Genomic DNA, 17,500 nt, shown 5'->3' with positions numbered 1-17,500 from the left:
TATTATCGTTATCGCTGAATCATTCCCCCATTACCATCATCGACCCTACGCACTGCCAACGTCAACGATAAGAAGACCAGCATCAGTCACCACCACAGACTAGAGCCCTGTGTAATCTGTGGTCACCATCACCAACGTATAATATTGAATCAGCGATAGAACAAAAAAAGATTAGAAGGAAGGAAGGGAAGGAAGAAAAGAGGAAATTTATTATATAAAAGAAAATCCGATAAAGTCATCACGTCAAAGAAAGGATGTGGGTGAATGGCTGCTAATTGGAGATGGTAACCTAGATATATCACGCCTTCCTTTAATTATTAGTACTGGGGCTACCGATGTCGTATAGGGAGTCGGGTGGGTGGTGGGTATTGGGGTGGGGGCGGGCTTCATTGAGTAGATGAAGGAATGAACAATAAATGACCTAATATAATGAATGGATGAATGATTGAATGAATGAATGAATGAATGAATGCATTCCATGAATGAATGGATGATTGCAAGATGCAGTCTTAGAACATGATTGTTGTATAATAATCTTGCCACAATTAATTAATTCTTCGCTTGGACGTCATCGGATACGAGAGAGCCGAGTTGATAAAGCATTGCTCCAAAAACTGGGCAAATTTTCAAAACAAAACAAACAAAGAATCAGCTTCATATAGATAAATGAGACCAGCTATGTGAAAAAGGCCAAAAATCTTTCACCACTAAAGGTTCACAAGGGGCCATAACTCTGCGTCTTTAAGTTCCATATATTTATATTTGACAATAAATTCAACGGTTAGCATCTAAATCAGCCTGCTATAATATAAGTACAGTGAGTACTCACCAAAGATTTCCTCCTTGACCGCCGGGTGAGTTGCCCATCAGGACTCAATGACAGAGACTGGCGTGCTAGAAAGTTCTCTGGGAGGCGGATGTCTGCTGGCAAGGACAATCTTTTGGTCACCTCCTGGGGACAACGATTAGAAATACAAATGAGAATTAATATACATACGTACAAGAGGAGAGGAGGGGAGGGGAGGAGAGGGAGGCGAGGGGCGAAGTGGCCGAGTGGTTAAGGCATTGCACTGTGACCCGGAAGCTCCGGGATTCGAGCCCCGCTTTAGGCACCTTTTTTTCCTTGGGCAAGCTTAGTAACCCCCTTTTTTGCTCACTTTGGACAACATTGCTGGGTGATTCCTGTTAACATCAGACATCTTGTTTGATGGGTTATCCATATTTTCCTTCATGGAATGTCTTGGCGACGGTATCCAATGAAAAAAAAAAATACATAGAAAATGTACGCGCTCGTATATTAAAGAACGTGTCCATATTGTGCGTCTGCCATCTTAGACTGTATAATATATTATTTTGACCACCAAGGATAAATAGCATTGTAGTGGGATTTTAAAAAAAAATCAAAACCCAGTAGCATAGACTAGCGCAAAATAAAGTTCTCCAGGAGGCGGAAGGATGCTGGCAGGGAACAATCCATGGGGATAACGATAAGAAATAAAAGAAGGCTACACAAAAACAACGTATCTATCTGCCCTTGTGTAGCCTTCGTCTAAACATATTTTGTCTCCCAAGAAAACATTAAAAGAATTGTATTGTGGAGCGCTTTCTTTGAAACGCTCTTATTATTACCATTGATAATCCACAATGCGCCAGCAACCTCTTTTTCCAATTATCTTAATCGGACATAGATATCTTAGCTCCTCCTTGGTTTTTTTTTTAATATTATTTTTTTTTTAAAGGAGGGGGGGGGGGGGGGGGTTTGTGCAGTATCAGTCACATATTTTTGACAGAAAGTTTAATACGATGTTTTCATATAAAATTTCCTGTTGTTTTGTTTTTTTTGTTCGTTTGTTTTTTTTTTGGGGGGTTTTTTTTTTTGTTGGTTTATTTTTTTTTGTGTGTTTTTTTATTGCGTATGGGTTGGGTTTTTTTAAATTCTTTATATAATATATTTTAAAAATTTTGATTTGATTTGTTTAGTCTTTATCTTATTGGAAACATTAACTTTTGTATATCACATCAATTAATTCAAAGCATTAAGGCAGTTTTTACCAAAAACATTTCAAATCCGGATTTTAAAAAAATAATAATAAAGGAATAAATCAATGTTTAAATAAAACAACGTCGATTCGATATAATTTGCGCATGCGTAAAAGAACCGGATGGGGAAGGGGCGAGAGCTGGATACGATAATACAGTGTATAATAGACTGTGTGTCCTTGGGGGACAGCGTCCGATTCCGCATGGTCCAATACACGCTGAGCAGTGTCATCATTACACGGGGACTCATCATTTATCTTCAATTTCTACGCCCTGATGAATGAATGAATGAATGATGTAGTATCAATATTTGATGATAATGTAGTATCAATCTTATAGGGCTTTTTTTTCTATAATATTATTCCTCCTTGCCTGTCCCCAACTCTCCACCCCACCTCATCCCCCAATCCCTTAAAAAGACATTGGAGAAAAGAAGAAAAAAAAAGAGAGAGAGAAAAAAAAAAGAAACAAACGAACCGCCCCATCCACTTTCCAAGGACAAAGAATGAAAGAAAGAAAGAAAAAAAGAAAGAAAGAGAGAAAGGAGAGGGAAAATAATGAAGAAAAAAATAGAGGCAAAAAAACCCCCCAAACAACAACAACAAAAAACAACAAACAAAACAAAACAAAAAACACGAAAAATGACAGATAATACCTCCAGGCCATAAACCAACAAAACTGGAGTTTCTTCCGGTTTCCGAAGCTTGAACGGACAGTTACAATTATTGTAGACCCCAGCAGTATGCGTGCTTTAGTTCCATTTTTAAAAATAAAATTGCAGATCATCAGTGATAAACTTACAGCATAATCACATTAGCGACTTCACTGATGGTGTTCATGATAAACATACATAAGACCTTTATCTCTCCACTAACATTTAATTTCATTTCATTGGTTTATTAAAATAGACGAATTCAAACTTTAACCTTCGCTTTTTGAGCTCAAAACAAAGTTCTGCGACTTTAAGCACTGGCCTATTTCAAGTCCTTGTCCTTGATAATCTTGGATAGTTTTTAAAAAAAACGTCCTCAAAGCGCTTTACAAAGTGTTTCTGACCAACAGCAACACGTAACAAAGAACGAGGCAAGTCTGTTAGGCGATAATACATTTTTTTCCGACAGAGAAAGCGCTGTTAACGGACAGGTACTCATTTTACACTTGAGTACCATGAGAGAATGTGAGTAACGAGTCTTTTCCAAAAACTCAACATTGCGCCGAGCGAGGCTCGAACCCAGGACCTTCCGATCCGAAAGCGAGTGTCACACCACAAGACCACATCACCGAAATAGTATGCTAGTCTCTCGAAAAGTACTTTCCGCCAACCCCTGCTGCTTAGACAACTGGTCCAAAAAAAAAAAAAAATAATATATCAAATGCAACTGGAATCAACATCGGTTCTTTGCGTGTGCTCTACCAACTGGGCAATTTGGACTCCCGTCCCGCCCTCTCTCTCCTGGGGGAAATCATAATGATAATGTGTAATGGCTACCAGTCGGAAGTGAATTCATTGTTCCGGTGCGTCGGATTTTTCTTCTTACGATTAAAACCCGAAAATGTTCAATTTATTGACATTTCAAAATATTATAGTCCACTACAAAGCGTTTAGTATTGCCACGAAGAAAGCATAATACAGTGCCGATGGTGGCAAAATGTTAAACAGGAGGAAAATATTGAATGCCTTTAAGCCCCATTCTTTACTGCATTAATCTTCATCTTTAGAACAATTTCAGATGATGAACTATCATTGATAAACTAGATAACTTATGGAGAGTGAGAAACTGAACCTGTTTGTTCCCCACACATCAAGTCTCTCACTGCCAGTACACTGATTGGGGCAAATGTCATTTTTTATAAAGCAGAAAATTCCTCCTCTGACTCCAAAATCGCGGATTTCCGCGGATCCTAGGAAATCCATCAGCACTGGTAATAATAATGTTAACCTGTACCACAATGCCTTGACACAGATAAGACACTAAACAACAACCGTGGTATGAATTTTGTAACCGTAACCGAAGATAATATAGAAGTATTAATGAAAACAATCTGACAACTTTTAACTCCAGCAAAGATAAACCAATAAAAATAACTAAATAAATAAATAATTAAACCAATAGATAAATCAATAAAATAAATAAATTCATTCATTAATTAAACCATTAATTAATTCATTCATTTATTATTTAGCTAATATAATTTAAATGTTAAAAAAAAATAATTTAAAAAAATAAAAGATTTAAAAGGACCAAAAAAAAATAAAAAACACCCCAAAAAAACAACACAAACACACACACACACACAAACACACACACACACACACACACATAGACACACACATAGACACACAAATCTAACCACCACACCACCACCAATAATAATTCCCCCACGGCAGATTCAGTTAACCTGTAAAACAAGGCAGGGGGGGGGGGGGGGGGGGGGTGGAAGCAAAGAAACAACATCACCCAAAAACGGCAGCAGAGACCGATATATAAATATGTGGATATATTTTGTCTCAATCAATAAACGATTAGACGAGCAGACGTATCATTATCATCATTGTTACCGTTGCTATTATTATCCCCAAACCCAAACCCTTACAAAAACAAATAATGACGATGTCACAATATGCAGATCAGATCTGCCGACATAAATTTTTTTTTAAAAATCGTAGTTCTTAGGACATTAAAAAAATAGGATTCAATAGTCTGATGTGACGTCCGCCCAGCAACCAGCAGTTTGGTTCTAAACAGAGAAAATTGGTACTTTTTTTTTCTTCATGCTGGTTATATATACCTTTTTCATATGCCATATGATCAGAATGTATAAAAGTCAAAACATGATCCGATTTATGATATTTTTCTCCTCTAGATACACTTTTATGCGCGAAGTAGTATTTTTCATGAGGGCGTCCGCCATTGTTCCGATAGTTGATAGCCAAATACTAAGTTACTATACGTCATTACGAGGGAAGTGACGTCACGACTGTTGAAGCCTATTATACGTCGCTATTGTTAAAATTATAAATAAGGAATGAATCATCAAAAGGATAAACAAATAAAATCAAAAAATCCCTTCATTCATCCCATATGGGGGACATTTTCCTCTCGGGCCTATTCCAAGGAAAGACTGGAATAACCCAGGCGTCAGCCGCAATGCAGCGCCGAAAATTGAGCTAGGGCGAGGTGACTTGCTCAAGGCCGGCCACACAGCGCAGCGACAGATGATCGAACTCTGTACCTTTCGGGTACGAATCAAAGACCGCACCGCTCGCTGAGCCACGCTACGCTGACCCCTAAATAAGACTCCAAAATCCATACAAATCCCGGGCATCGATGTTCATTTTCAATAAGTTTTAAATGACTTAAAAATGCTTGAGCAATTCTTCTACAAAATAGAAGGAGCGAAATTGACGTCACTCAGCTCTTTGTTATCGTTTGTGAACGGCCATTTTTAGTGATCAGTTATCACTAAATTATATAAATCAAGACTATAAACGTTTTAAAAACTTCGTATTTCCACGGATGTTTCGTCATAGTAGACAGTTCTACATAATATGTAACCCCCTCTTCCACCTCTCTTCCCTTCATGAATATATTGTGATCAATTCACGAGTGTCTAGACTCTGTGTATGTATAAATAGGTCTATTCCAATACATCCAGTCTAAACCCGACACTAATTGGATTCAATAGTCTGATGTCACGTCGCCCGGCAACGTGGTTCTAAACAAATAAAATCGGTACTTTTTATTCTTCATGCTGGCTAGAACTTTTCATATGTCTTATGATCAGAATGTGTAAAAGTCAAAACATGATCAGGTTTATAATAGGCTTTTTTTTTTCCTCTGGATACGTTTTTATGCTAGTCGGAGAAATATTTCATAAGGGCGTCCGCCATTGTTCCGATAGTTTAGAGCCAGTTACTGAGTTACCATGCGTCATTACGAGGGAAGTGACGTTACGACTGTTGAAGCGTATTCACGCTCGTCATACGTCCATCCTCCTCATACAGTTATGAAGGGAGCAGTGGAAGGAAGGAGAGAGCCATATTAAAAATAATAAAAATAAATAAATAAATAAATACAAATTCCCTTTATTGATCCCATTGGTAAAATTTGTCTTTGGGTTCTATTCCAAGGGACTACTTGAATAACACAGGCGTCAGCCGCAGTGCAGCGCCTCTATTAAGCTAGGGCGAGGTGACTTGCTCAAGGCCACACAGAGCGCAGCGCGGGAGATCGAACTCGGTACCTTTCGGGTATGAAGCAAAGACCGTAACGCTGAGCCAGGCTGACCCATTCAATCTATTTTCAAAAACGTTATCTTTCAAATTTGAATTTAAAAGTTGGTAGATATGAACCCTTATTTCTCAATTAATCATATACAATATAGAAGGAGCGAAATTGACGTCACTCAGCTCTTTGTTTTCGTTTTTGAACAGCCATTTTTAGTGATCAGTTATCACCGTACATACCAACATGTCCCCCCCCCCCCAACCCATCCCAAATCAGGTAGTGAACTGTATCCTTTTTCCCTTGCGGTCTTCATGGCAATAGGCTTCAACAGTCGTGACGTCACTTCCCTCGTAATGACGCATAGTAACTTAGTAACTGGTTCTAAACTATCGGAATAATGGCGGGCGCCATTATGAATTTTTTTTTCCGACGTGCATAAAAGTGTATCCAGAGGAGAAAAACAAAATAGATCTGATCATGTTTTGACATTTTCAATCATTCTGATCACATGACACGTGAAAAAGTTCGAGCCAGCGTGAAGAATAAAAGTACCGATTTTCTTTGTTTAGAACCAAGCTGCTAGTTGCTTGGGCGAACGTGACATCAGACTATTGAATCCAATTGTGATCAATTCACTAGCCAAGACTCCATAGATATAAAATAAAAAGGTCTATTCCAATAAAGCCCAAACCGACATTGCTTTACGTCCGTCATACGTCAATCATCCCCATACAGAGGTCAATCCTCCCCATACAGAGGTCAATCCTCCCCATACAGAGGTCAATCCTCCCCATACAGAGGTCAATCCTCCCCATACAGAGTCTAGAGTCTAGGCTCTGTAAAAAGATATTACATTCTAATATAGGCCATGTCAAAAAGATATTATAGTCTAATAAAAACTAAGCAATCTCCGTATTCCGTCCGTCAAACGCAACATCTCCGCATAGAAATTGTGATCAATTCACTAGTAAAGACTATATAAAGGTCTATTCCAATACAGCCAAAGCCGACACCGATTTACGTCCGGCATACGTCGATACTCCGCATACAAATTGTGATCAATTCATTGGTCTAGACTCTGTAAAAAGACATACTCCAATATGCCCTAAATTATCACTGTATTACGTTCGTCATATTCAACGTATGCGCATACAAATTGTGATCAATTCACTAGCCTAGACTCTTTAAAATAGATTTATTCAAGATCACCCTAAACCATCACCGTATTACGTCCGTCAAACGCAACCTCATTCCATAAATCTAACAATTAAATAATAAATTCCCTTTATTCATCCCAAAGAGGATTTTTTACGGTACGATTCAAAAAAAAAAAAAAAGACTGGGATATCCCATAGGTCAGGCCGGATTGCCGCAGCTTCTTCTAATCGTGATCACACTACTATGTTATAACGATCGACCCAATCAGCAAATTACGTACCGCACTCGTGCACCGTCGCAAACCCACTCGGAAGCTTTGTCACAACACCCCGTTCAACTAGATGCTCTGCGGTTTCGGGCTCGTTTGTTTTTGTTTTTAAGGGTTTTACGGCGCTTGCAACACATTTAGGTTATATCAGCGCCAGTAAAAAGGAAGAAAATGGATAGTAAAAAGTTCTAGAATTACAATTAAAGCACCCAAGAAAAAGTAAGACAAAGGGGAACTGGGAACAAATAGGGATCAAATGTAGATTCCAACAGCATACCACCAATGTACTTAGTTTGAGATCACCTATAAGTCTCATCCGGACACAAGCACAAAATCCAACAGAGAGGAATACACTCAAATGCTTACATTATACATTAAAAATAACAAATATAATAATACATAACAGAGAGATGATTTACAAGGAAAAAAATGTCATCTCCCAAAACAATAACTATGCATTTGACTGTTTCCCTCCCAGCCAAGACTCCAACCAGGGCCAGGACAAAATCAAGTAACCTCATTTCAAGACAAAGACAGAAAGCATGTTGGAAAACAGATATAAGGGGATAGAAGACACAGTATGGACCTCCCTGCCCGCTATGGGAGGTCAGGATCCCCACCCAGGTTTCGGGCTCGTTACCACAACGGGTACATGTTGGACAGGTGTAATGCAGAGACGTAAATGGACCAAGGGCGTAGCCATAATATTATTATCTCATTGGCAGCGACATCTATAGGATGAAGTCCTAAGCTCATTGGTCATGGCCAGGGCAGCAACTTCTAACGGTCTCACACTACTATGACATGATATTCTATCCAGGCCATAGCATTGATCCAGGCCGTATTCTGGTCCGGGGCAGCGTGGCTCAGTACGGTCTTTGCTCCGTGACTTGAGCAAGTCACCTCGCCCTAGCTCAATTTGCGGCGCTGTACTGCGGCTAACTCCTGGGTTATTCCACTCTTCCCTTGGAATAGACCCTAAAGACAAATTTCCCCTTTGGGATGAATAAAGGGAAATCTATTTTATTATGTTATATTCTTGACGTCAGGTCGGAACGCAGCTCAGCAAATTGAGCAAGGGAGTGGCTATATTATTATATTCTTGGTCACGGCGAGGGCAGCAACTTCTAATGGTCTCACATTACTCTGATATGATGTTCTATCCAAAAAATAAATAACAACGTGAAATTGAATGTAAGCTTCAATTTAATATACGAAAATAGATAAAAATGGAAGTTACCGGTATCCACTTTTATCAACGAAACAGGATGAATGAAACACTACAGACGAATGAGATAATGTGGTAGTGGCGTTGTTAAGATGAAATGACTTTATAATATTATAATGATCAATCCTATACCCCACATTCTGGGTAAAGATATCACCCAACATAAACATACACACTCTCTCTCTCTCTCTCTCTCTCTCTCTCTCTCTCTCTCTCTCTCTCTCTCTCTCTCTCTCACACACACACACACACATATCGTATTCGTCCGTCGCATGCCAAACTCATACATATCCTATACGCCACATTTAATGTAAAATCTCAGCCAAAACACACAAAACCAACATTGTAACCCGCCTTCAACACGCTAAACAAGCATCACGCATGATCAATCTATAAAACGGTCGTAACACGGCCGGTAACGATTCACCAAAGCTGGATGAGAAAACTTTAGCCTGAGGCAGACGGGCATTTGGTCTCCAGTTTCCAGACACCGGCATGGCATGAGACAGACAGACAGCGATTGTGGATCGTGGTTTGCCGTTGTTAAAATGATAATAATACCAATAATAAAGGTATACATAAGGGGAGTCGGTGGTGGATGCACAAATTTCACTTGTCGTGGGTATCGATTCTTTGACTCTTTGCTGGTTTTATTTTCAATTATTGAGCGGCTACATGAGGTCTTGTGGTATGACACTCGCTTTCGGATCGGAAGGTCCTGTGTTCGAGCCTCGGCGCATAGTTGAGTCCTTGGAAAAGGCTCTTTACTAACATTTTCTCACCGTACTCATGTGTAAAATGAGTACCTGGCCGTTGACAGCGTTGTCTCTGTCAGAAAAAAAAATTGTAATATCGCCTAACAGGCGTCATGTCTCGTTACGTGTTGCTGTTGGTCAGGGACCCCTTCTAAAGCGCTCTGAGCACGTTTAGCGGATATTAAAATTGCGCTATATAAAAGCTCAATCAATTGTGTGTGTGTGTGTGTGTGTGTGTGTGTGTGTGTGTGTGTGTAAGAAGGTCTGAAGTCAGTCAAGGAGACTATATAATATGAATAAATCTGTATTTTATTATCTTTATTTTGATGTGCTAGAGTGATGGGGTGAACACCAGGAGGACAGAAGCAGGAGCACCAGTAGCACAGTGCTGGCAGTAGTTTACTCAACTTTTCGCTTTTACAAGCGAGGGCTCGACTTTACCCCAAATTGACACCACTTCTAGATGTATTCATGGGGGGGGGGGGGGGGGGGGGTCAGTAACTGTTTTCTTGATGAAAACGATTGAGTACGCGGGAAACATTGACATTAAATACATAACGGGAAATGCAATTAGAAGAGGAAAGAGAGACGGCGATAAGCCGTTCTGATCAGAAACAATAGAAAAGAACACGAAAAAAAAAAAAGAAAAAAAAAACAACAATAAGATATGTGCTCTCTCTCTCTCTCTCTCTCTCTCTCTCTCTCTCTCTCTCTCTCTCTCTCTCTCTCTCTCTCTCTCTCTCTCTCTCTCTCTCTCTCTTTTATATATGTGTATATATATATATGTTATTCCATAGTCAGTTATTGTGGGGATGTATTTTTTTTCTTTTAGTTTGTCTGTTTTACTTTGTTTTGTTGTTTGTTTTTTGTTTCTTTTCTTTTTTTTTTTGTTATTTATTTATTTACTTGTTTATTTGCTTATCTCTCCAACCACCACCTTTCCTATTTTCTATCATTTTTCAGTGCGGCCGATTCACATCTTCTTTTTATCATTCATAATATGTTTTCTGAGTACCGCTCGGCCAGATGCGCCATAACAGCAGCAGTAACACGCTTGAAAAGATGTTGCCACGTCCGTAATCACGGGGAACAGGGGGGGGGGGGGGGGGGGCAAGGTTGCCGATGATGATCAACAGACGACGTATCGGCTTTCCCCTTGAGTGACAACAAACGAGTAGTGAGCATCATTACGGTAGAGTAATTGTCCAAGCCATCCTATATTATCCATCATCTGTTTTTTGTTTGTTTTGTTTTTTTGTTTGAGGAGTTGTTTTTTTTTTTTTTTTTGTTTGTTTGTTGCTTTACGTCTCTTCCAACACAATTGAGGTTATATGAGAGACCGCTGAAACAAAAAAACAAGCAATCTAACAAAAATAGTACAAATGTAAATCAAAATCATAACCTAAAGATATCATAAGCTAAATTATAAATAACCAAGAACAAACAGGCAGAAGATTTACAGAAAAAAAAATATCCCCTGTCAAAAATACAATCACAAACCAAAGAAGCAGGGTAGGCTAGTAAAGAGAAGAAGAAACGACATCACTATCGGATCGTACACCCATGCGAACATCATAGGTATATGATTCAAGGGTGACCATCCAACCACCCGCTAAATATCCCCTGTCAAAAATACAATCACAAACCAAAGAAACAGGGTAGGCTAGTAAAGAGAAGAAGAAACGACATCACTATCGGATCGTACACCCATGCGAACATCATAGGTATATGATTCAAGGGTGATGCTCCCATCCAACCACCCGCTTGTTCGAGGAGTGACCTCGTCTTTAGTGATAATGGATACAATGGGAAATCAATCGCTTTTTTGTTTTTTTCTCTTCAAGGGGGTCAAGCGTGGCTCAGCGGTACGGTCTTTACTTCGTACCCGAAAGGTACCGAGTTCGATCACCCGCCGCTGCGCTGTGCTGTGTGGCCTTGAGCAAGTCACCTCACCCTGGGTCAATTTACGGCGCTGCAATGCGGCTGACGCCTGGGTTATTCCAGTCTTCCCTTTGAATAGACCCTAGTTCCACTATGGGATGAGTAAAAGGAATTTTTTTAAAAATCTATTGAATCCACAACGCACTGTCTCCAGTTCCAGATTCAGTCAGTATTGAATTCATCACAAGTACTATGATGAAATCCCGGTATAAGACTGTGTCTTAGATCTTAAATCTTATCATTGTTCAGTTTTGCAAACGCTATAAAATAATTAAATAATTAAATAAATAAATAAATAAATAAATAAATAAATAAATACCTACACCACCGTCACCACCACCAACAAAACCAACATTAACAGTTTAACAAGAATATATACACAAAAAACACGCGCGTGCGCGCTCACACACACACGCACAAACGGACATACACACACACACACATACGAAGAAGAACAACAACAGACACACATATACCCAAACATGTATCCAAATAAAATATATGAGAAAAAAAAATGAACGAAGACCATCATTAGTGAGAGGCCAGAATCCAAGGACATAAACATTATTTTTCATTCTGCAAAAATCATCAGTAACGGACAATCATCCATAGATGGCCACTTCACACTCCATAGAGAGAGAGAGAGAGAGAGAGAGAGAGAGAGAGAGAGAGAGGGGGGGGGGGGTAGTAGGACTAGGAGTAGGAGAATCGTGTAGCTTATTCTTTACATTCTCCAGTCTGCCAAAGAGTATCGATTACATTTCTCTATTGTCGATATGTTATATATCGCATCGGATCAACTAAAAAAACGATTAGATCAATAGAACAGTAAAGTTTGCTGCCCCAAACGTAAACAAAGGTCGAGAAGCACATGGCAAACCACATGTTCCTGTCTTGACAGCTCACGTTCCAATGTAAATAATAGAAAGAAAATAACCTTTAAAATTTGGCTGTTAGGTGGCAAAAGAAACACATATTCATAAATACTCGATCATGCATCAAATAATGTCTAGATATGGATATTTTATGGAACAAAAGGTAAAATTTATCAAAAGTTACGTCTATCTATTTTTAGACCAGAGCAAATTATTGCGCTGGTATGAACAAAACGAGAATTATTCGGAGCCTGATTTTCAGAATAATTTAGTCTTATATTATTATTTCTGCAACTGTTAGATTTTATGTAAACATATTTTCAATACTGAAAGTGTATTGCCTACAACTCAAACTACAAAATTGGGAGACCTATATTGTGCGTAAATTATTCCGGTCCCTAACGGAAATCACTAGCGACTTGTTATTGTTTACGTTTGGGGCACCTAACTTTACTGCTCTATATTAAGCACTGTTCAATACTTATAGAATTCGTCAAAGTTCTCTATCTCGCTACTTAAATGTTCGATTTATGTAATCGATATAGAACGTATTGACGACACCGTTTTCCTTCTTTTTCTTTTCTCTGTTTTTAATTCAGGCCTTTCTTTCTTATATATTTTCTACTCTTTCATTTTTTTTCTTCTTGTTTAATTCCTTTGAAATAATAGCATACCTACCATGTATCTTTCATTCATTCATTCATTCATTCATTCATTCATTCATTCATTCATCATTTATTCATTCAATTTAACTTAATTCTGAAACACACCTCATAGACAGATAAGATAGATAGATAGATAGATAGATAGATAGATAGATAGATAGATAGATAGATAGATAGATAGATAGATAGATAGATAGATAGATAGATAGATAGATAGATAGATAGATAGATAGATAGATAGATAGATAGATAGATAGATAGATAGATAGATAGATAGATAGATAGATAGATAGATAGATAGATAGATAGATAGATAGATAGATAGATAGATAGATAAATAGATAGATAGATAGATAGATAGATAGATAGATAGATAGATAGATAGATAGATAGATAGATAGATAGATAGACAGACAGGCAGGCATGCAGGCAGCAGGCACGCAGGTAGGTAGGTAGGTAGGTAGGTAGAGAGAGAACTGATGCCCATCCATTTCTTTCTACTATGAACTGAAGCGTGTTCTCTCTCTCTCTCTCTCTCTCTCTCTCTCTCTCTCTCTCTCTCTCTCTCTTCTCTCTCTCTCTCTCTCTCTCTCTCTCTCTCTCAATGAAATAATAACAATAACATGAAACTAAAAGCAGGGCAATATTTTTTATGGATACATTTCCAAAGTCGGACGTATTTGAGGGGGGAGGGAGGGAGGAACTAGGTCAATGATAATTAAAACGTTGCTACTTGCATCATAACCGGAGCTCTTTTGACACCAGAGGGCGCTTTCCTATGAATATTGTATAGGAAGTGGGTCGCCCCGACTCGCTCCCACTCGCTATCCACTGGTCATGTATTAAGCTCAAATAATATAATATTAATATGAAGACAATTATGTGATACAACGTATAACAAAAACAAACAAAAAAAGAAAAGACGCATTAAAAACTCGTCCTCCAAATATAGATAGAACGAAGATGACGTCACTCAGGTCTTTGTTATTGCTTTTTGCCATCCATGTTTTTAAACGTTCAAGGTTACACATCGTTTTGTGTGTTGGTTCATTATACTTCCGTATGGCAATGGTGTGAGCTTCTAAGCCAAGCGGATACTATCTATACTTCCGGATGGCAATATTGTGAGCTTCTTAGCCAAGCGCATACTATCTTTAGGGGAATGCGTTTTTTTCCAAGGTTGTGTTTTTAACTCAATGAACACTGGCTAGCTATGACTATGAGGGCAACCCTCAAGTAAGTGGAAATAACAAATATTTGAAATGGCTTGATTATTTTCCGTCAGTAAAAACAAAATTCACAATAAGGTACACAACAAGTCATGGACAACACCAGGCTACGAACACCGGCCCTCTTGTATCGATGCTATGGTAAAATACTCACAGCATCCGCCAACAGGTTATTACGTACCAATACACAAAACTATGTGTATTGAACGTATTGAACGTGGTTTATAGTCTGATTGATATCATTTGGTTATAAAAAATTAATTAATCACCAAAATGGCTGTCTAAAAACAATTACAAAGAGCTGAGTGACGTTGATTTAGTTCCTTTTAAGTGGCTGGACTAATGTTGTTGTTGTTGTTGTTGTTGTCATTATTATTATTATTATTATTATTATTATTATTATTATTATTATTATTATTATTATTATTATTATTATTATTATTATTATTATTATTAGTATTATTATTATTATTCAGTTACTGATCAGGGGGATTGAATCAGGTATAAAACACATTCATTAATATGGTTATAATATATTTTGACACATTCACTTTTTCAGTCCCACCCTTTTACTTATCTCCCCCCCCCCCCCCCCCAGAAACAGAGTGAAACGTGCAAAGAGGTGTATCTAGATAGAACGAAGTTGACGCCACTCATGTCTTTGTTTATTTGTTTTTTTTTTTTTTTTGTTTTTTTTTTTTTTGCCGTCCGCGTTTATGAGTAATTCTCACTAAGCTGTATTAACCAGACTATAAACGCTTAAGATTACACATAGTTTTGTGTGTTGGTCCGTTATACTTCGGGGTGGCAATGTTGTGAGTGAGCTTCTTAGCCAAGCGCATGTTATCTATAGTAATTTTGTGGGGTGTAACCTACTTTACACACACACAGCAGATGATATAAATATACCAAAATTATAACGTTATTTTTATCGAGTCGGGTTGTGACATTTACCCGTTCCACTTTCCGATGCAAGGGTAATTTTGGCTAATTTGGTAATTTATCCCACAAACGGTTTGGTGTGTGTGTGTGTGGGGGGGGGGGGGGAGGGGTCATGGCTACTGTACCGATAGGAGTAAGAGTGAGTGTTATGATATTATTATCCTGTGGAGCTCTGGAGAAAATGAGAAAAAACGCATTAAAAAAAAAATAAATTGGCTAGAAAACTCGTCCTTCAGATATGGATCGAATAAAACGATCATCATCTTGGGAAAAAAAAAAACAAATTAAAAAAAAAAAACAACAACAACAAAAAAACAAGAGGTCCGAGATTTGAGAGTTTCTGTTTGTTTGTTTGTTTTTGAAAATTCTATCGATGTTTGAAGGATGTTTTTTTATGGGCAAATTTTTTAAAAGTTGTTTTTGTGGGGTTTTCAGAATGTGGCAACATGCTGATAATAAGAGTAGCAGTGAGCGTTATGAAACTATTACTGTAACTGCGAGCTGCTCAAAGCAGTCGAAACATTGTATATTAATATAGATAGAATGCGCTTGGCCGAGGAGTTCACAACATTGCCATCCGGAAGTATAACGGACCAACATACAAACTCTGTGTAACCATGAACTTTTATAGTCTGGTTAATACAGTTTAGTGAGAACAACTCACAAACGCGGATGGCAAAAACAATAACAAAGGCCTGAGTGACGTCATCTGCATACTATCTATAGACAGGGTGTGGTTGGGAGATTGACTAATAAAATTGAGCTTTTATATAGCGCAATATCCATCAAACGTGCTCAAAGCGTTTTACAAGGGGTCCCTGAACAACAGCAACAGATAACATGAAGAACGAGACATGACGCCTGTTAGGCAATGCGACATTTATTTTCCCCGACAGACAACGCCAGGTACTCATTTTACACCTGAGTACGGTAAGAGAATGTGAGTAAAGATCCTTTTACAAGGACTCAACTATGCGCCTAGCATACGTATATCATATTTGGTATCAAAATATCCAGCTCAAATTCATGAATCCGATGACGGCAATATTGTCAAACTGGCCTTAAAATTAAAACCCCCGTTAAAGAGGGGTGTTACTGTGTAGGCTATGACGGACACCAATAAATTTTAATTTGCTTCACCTTGAAGGAGTCGATGTTAACCACGGCCGTTTTTCGAATCTGACACTCGAAGGGCCTCCCCCCGGCATACTCCCAGCACATCTCATGACTGCACGGAGGCTCCAAAGGACGGTACATCTTCACTATCCGAGACATTTTGGTTGTTGCCAGTGCCAGTGCTGGTGGTGGTGGTGGTGGTCGTGGAGATGGCAGCAGCAGGTGGTTCACCAAATGATAAGACACGAACCAGGGTTAACTCACTCTTTATCAGTGCCAAAAATAACAACCAATAACAGCAACAACTGCGGTTGTTTGGGTTGGGAGTTTTTTCCCCGCACCGATTCTTTTCTTTTTTTTTTCGTCTTTACACAACGTTAATTCTGAATTTCAACACGCATAGTAACTCCCACAGCAACAAACTCACAAACTGAAATCTTGTGCCAGACAGAAACCTGTACATTCTGGCTAAATGTGGAACGTTGAGCTTTCATAATAATAATATTGTTCACACATTATTCTGGTGACTTGGAATCATGAATTCTGTACGCTAGACGACAGACATGATCGTGTGAAATAATTAACTGAAACATTGAAGGTAACTTATTGTACCAGATTTGAGATGAAATTCATTAAATTCCAATTAGATGGTTGAAATCCTTCAGGTGATCCGTGTGAGTCAGGAAAAAACAAAACAAAACCACATCGACAACACAGCAATGATCTTGAATATTTTAAATAATTCATTGAAGAAGTTTTGTACACGGGGTTGTTGTTTGTTTTGTTTTGTTGTTTTTTTAAAGCAAAGTTTCATTTTTATCTCAATATCACTCATCCCAGTCTTGTGTTTCTTCTGAAGAACACAAAGCAGCAACAACAAAAAAAGTTAGATCCCCAAAGAGTATACAATGCGCTCATAACACGAAGACGCGTATCCTGAAGAATACTCTGCTAACACGGAGCATCGAAAGCGACATTTGTACGAAATGTTTGTCCTGTAGGAAATATACAAATCGATAGCACTTCTGAATAACTCATAGCAGCAAAAAAAAAA

At 38.4% G+C, this 17,500-nt stretch overlaps 1 protein-coding gene across 8 annotated transcripts in view; it reads right to left on the bottom strand.

The window, feature by feature from the left end:
- Positions 1–17,500, bottom strand: part of LOC144975460 (cyclin-dependent kinase 18-like) — a 245,146-nt gene that overhangs the window by 24,433 nt on the left and 203,213 nt on the right. For all 8 annotated transcript variants that reach the window (XR_013645924.1, XM_078919562.1, XM_078919561.1 and 5 more), the window contains one exon: positions 830–952. Coding sequence is in view for 7 of the 8 variants with exons in the window: in XM_078919562.1 (XP_078775688.1) it covers positions 830–952 (123 nt within the window). In the remaining variant the exon portion in view is untranslated. The remainder of the gene's footprint in view (positions 1–829; positions 953–17,500) is intronic.

Source organism: Berghia stephanieae, chromosome 6 (genome assembly GCF_034508935.2).
Source record: "Berghia stephanieae isolate SIO BIC M18660-M18661 chromosome 6, UCSD_Bste_1.3, whole genome shotgun sequence".
NCBI lineage: Eukaryota > Metazoa > Mollusca > Gastropoda > Nudibranchia > Aeolidiidae > Berghia > Berghia stephanieae.
Note: the sequence above shows the minus strand (reverse complement) of the source record. Positions and strands in the feature narration are given on the sequence as shown.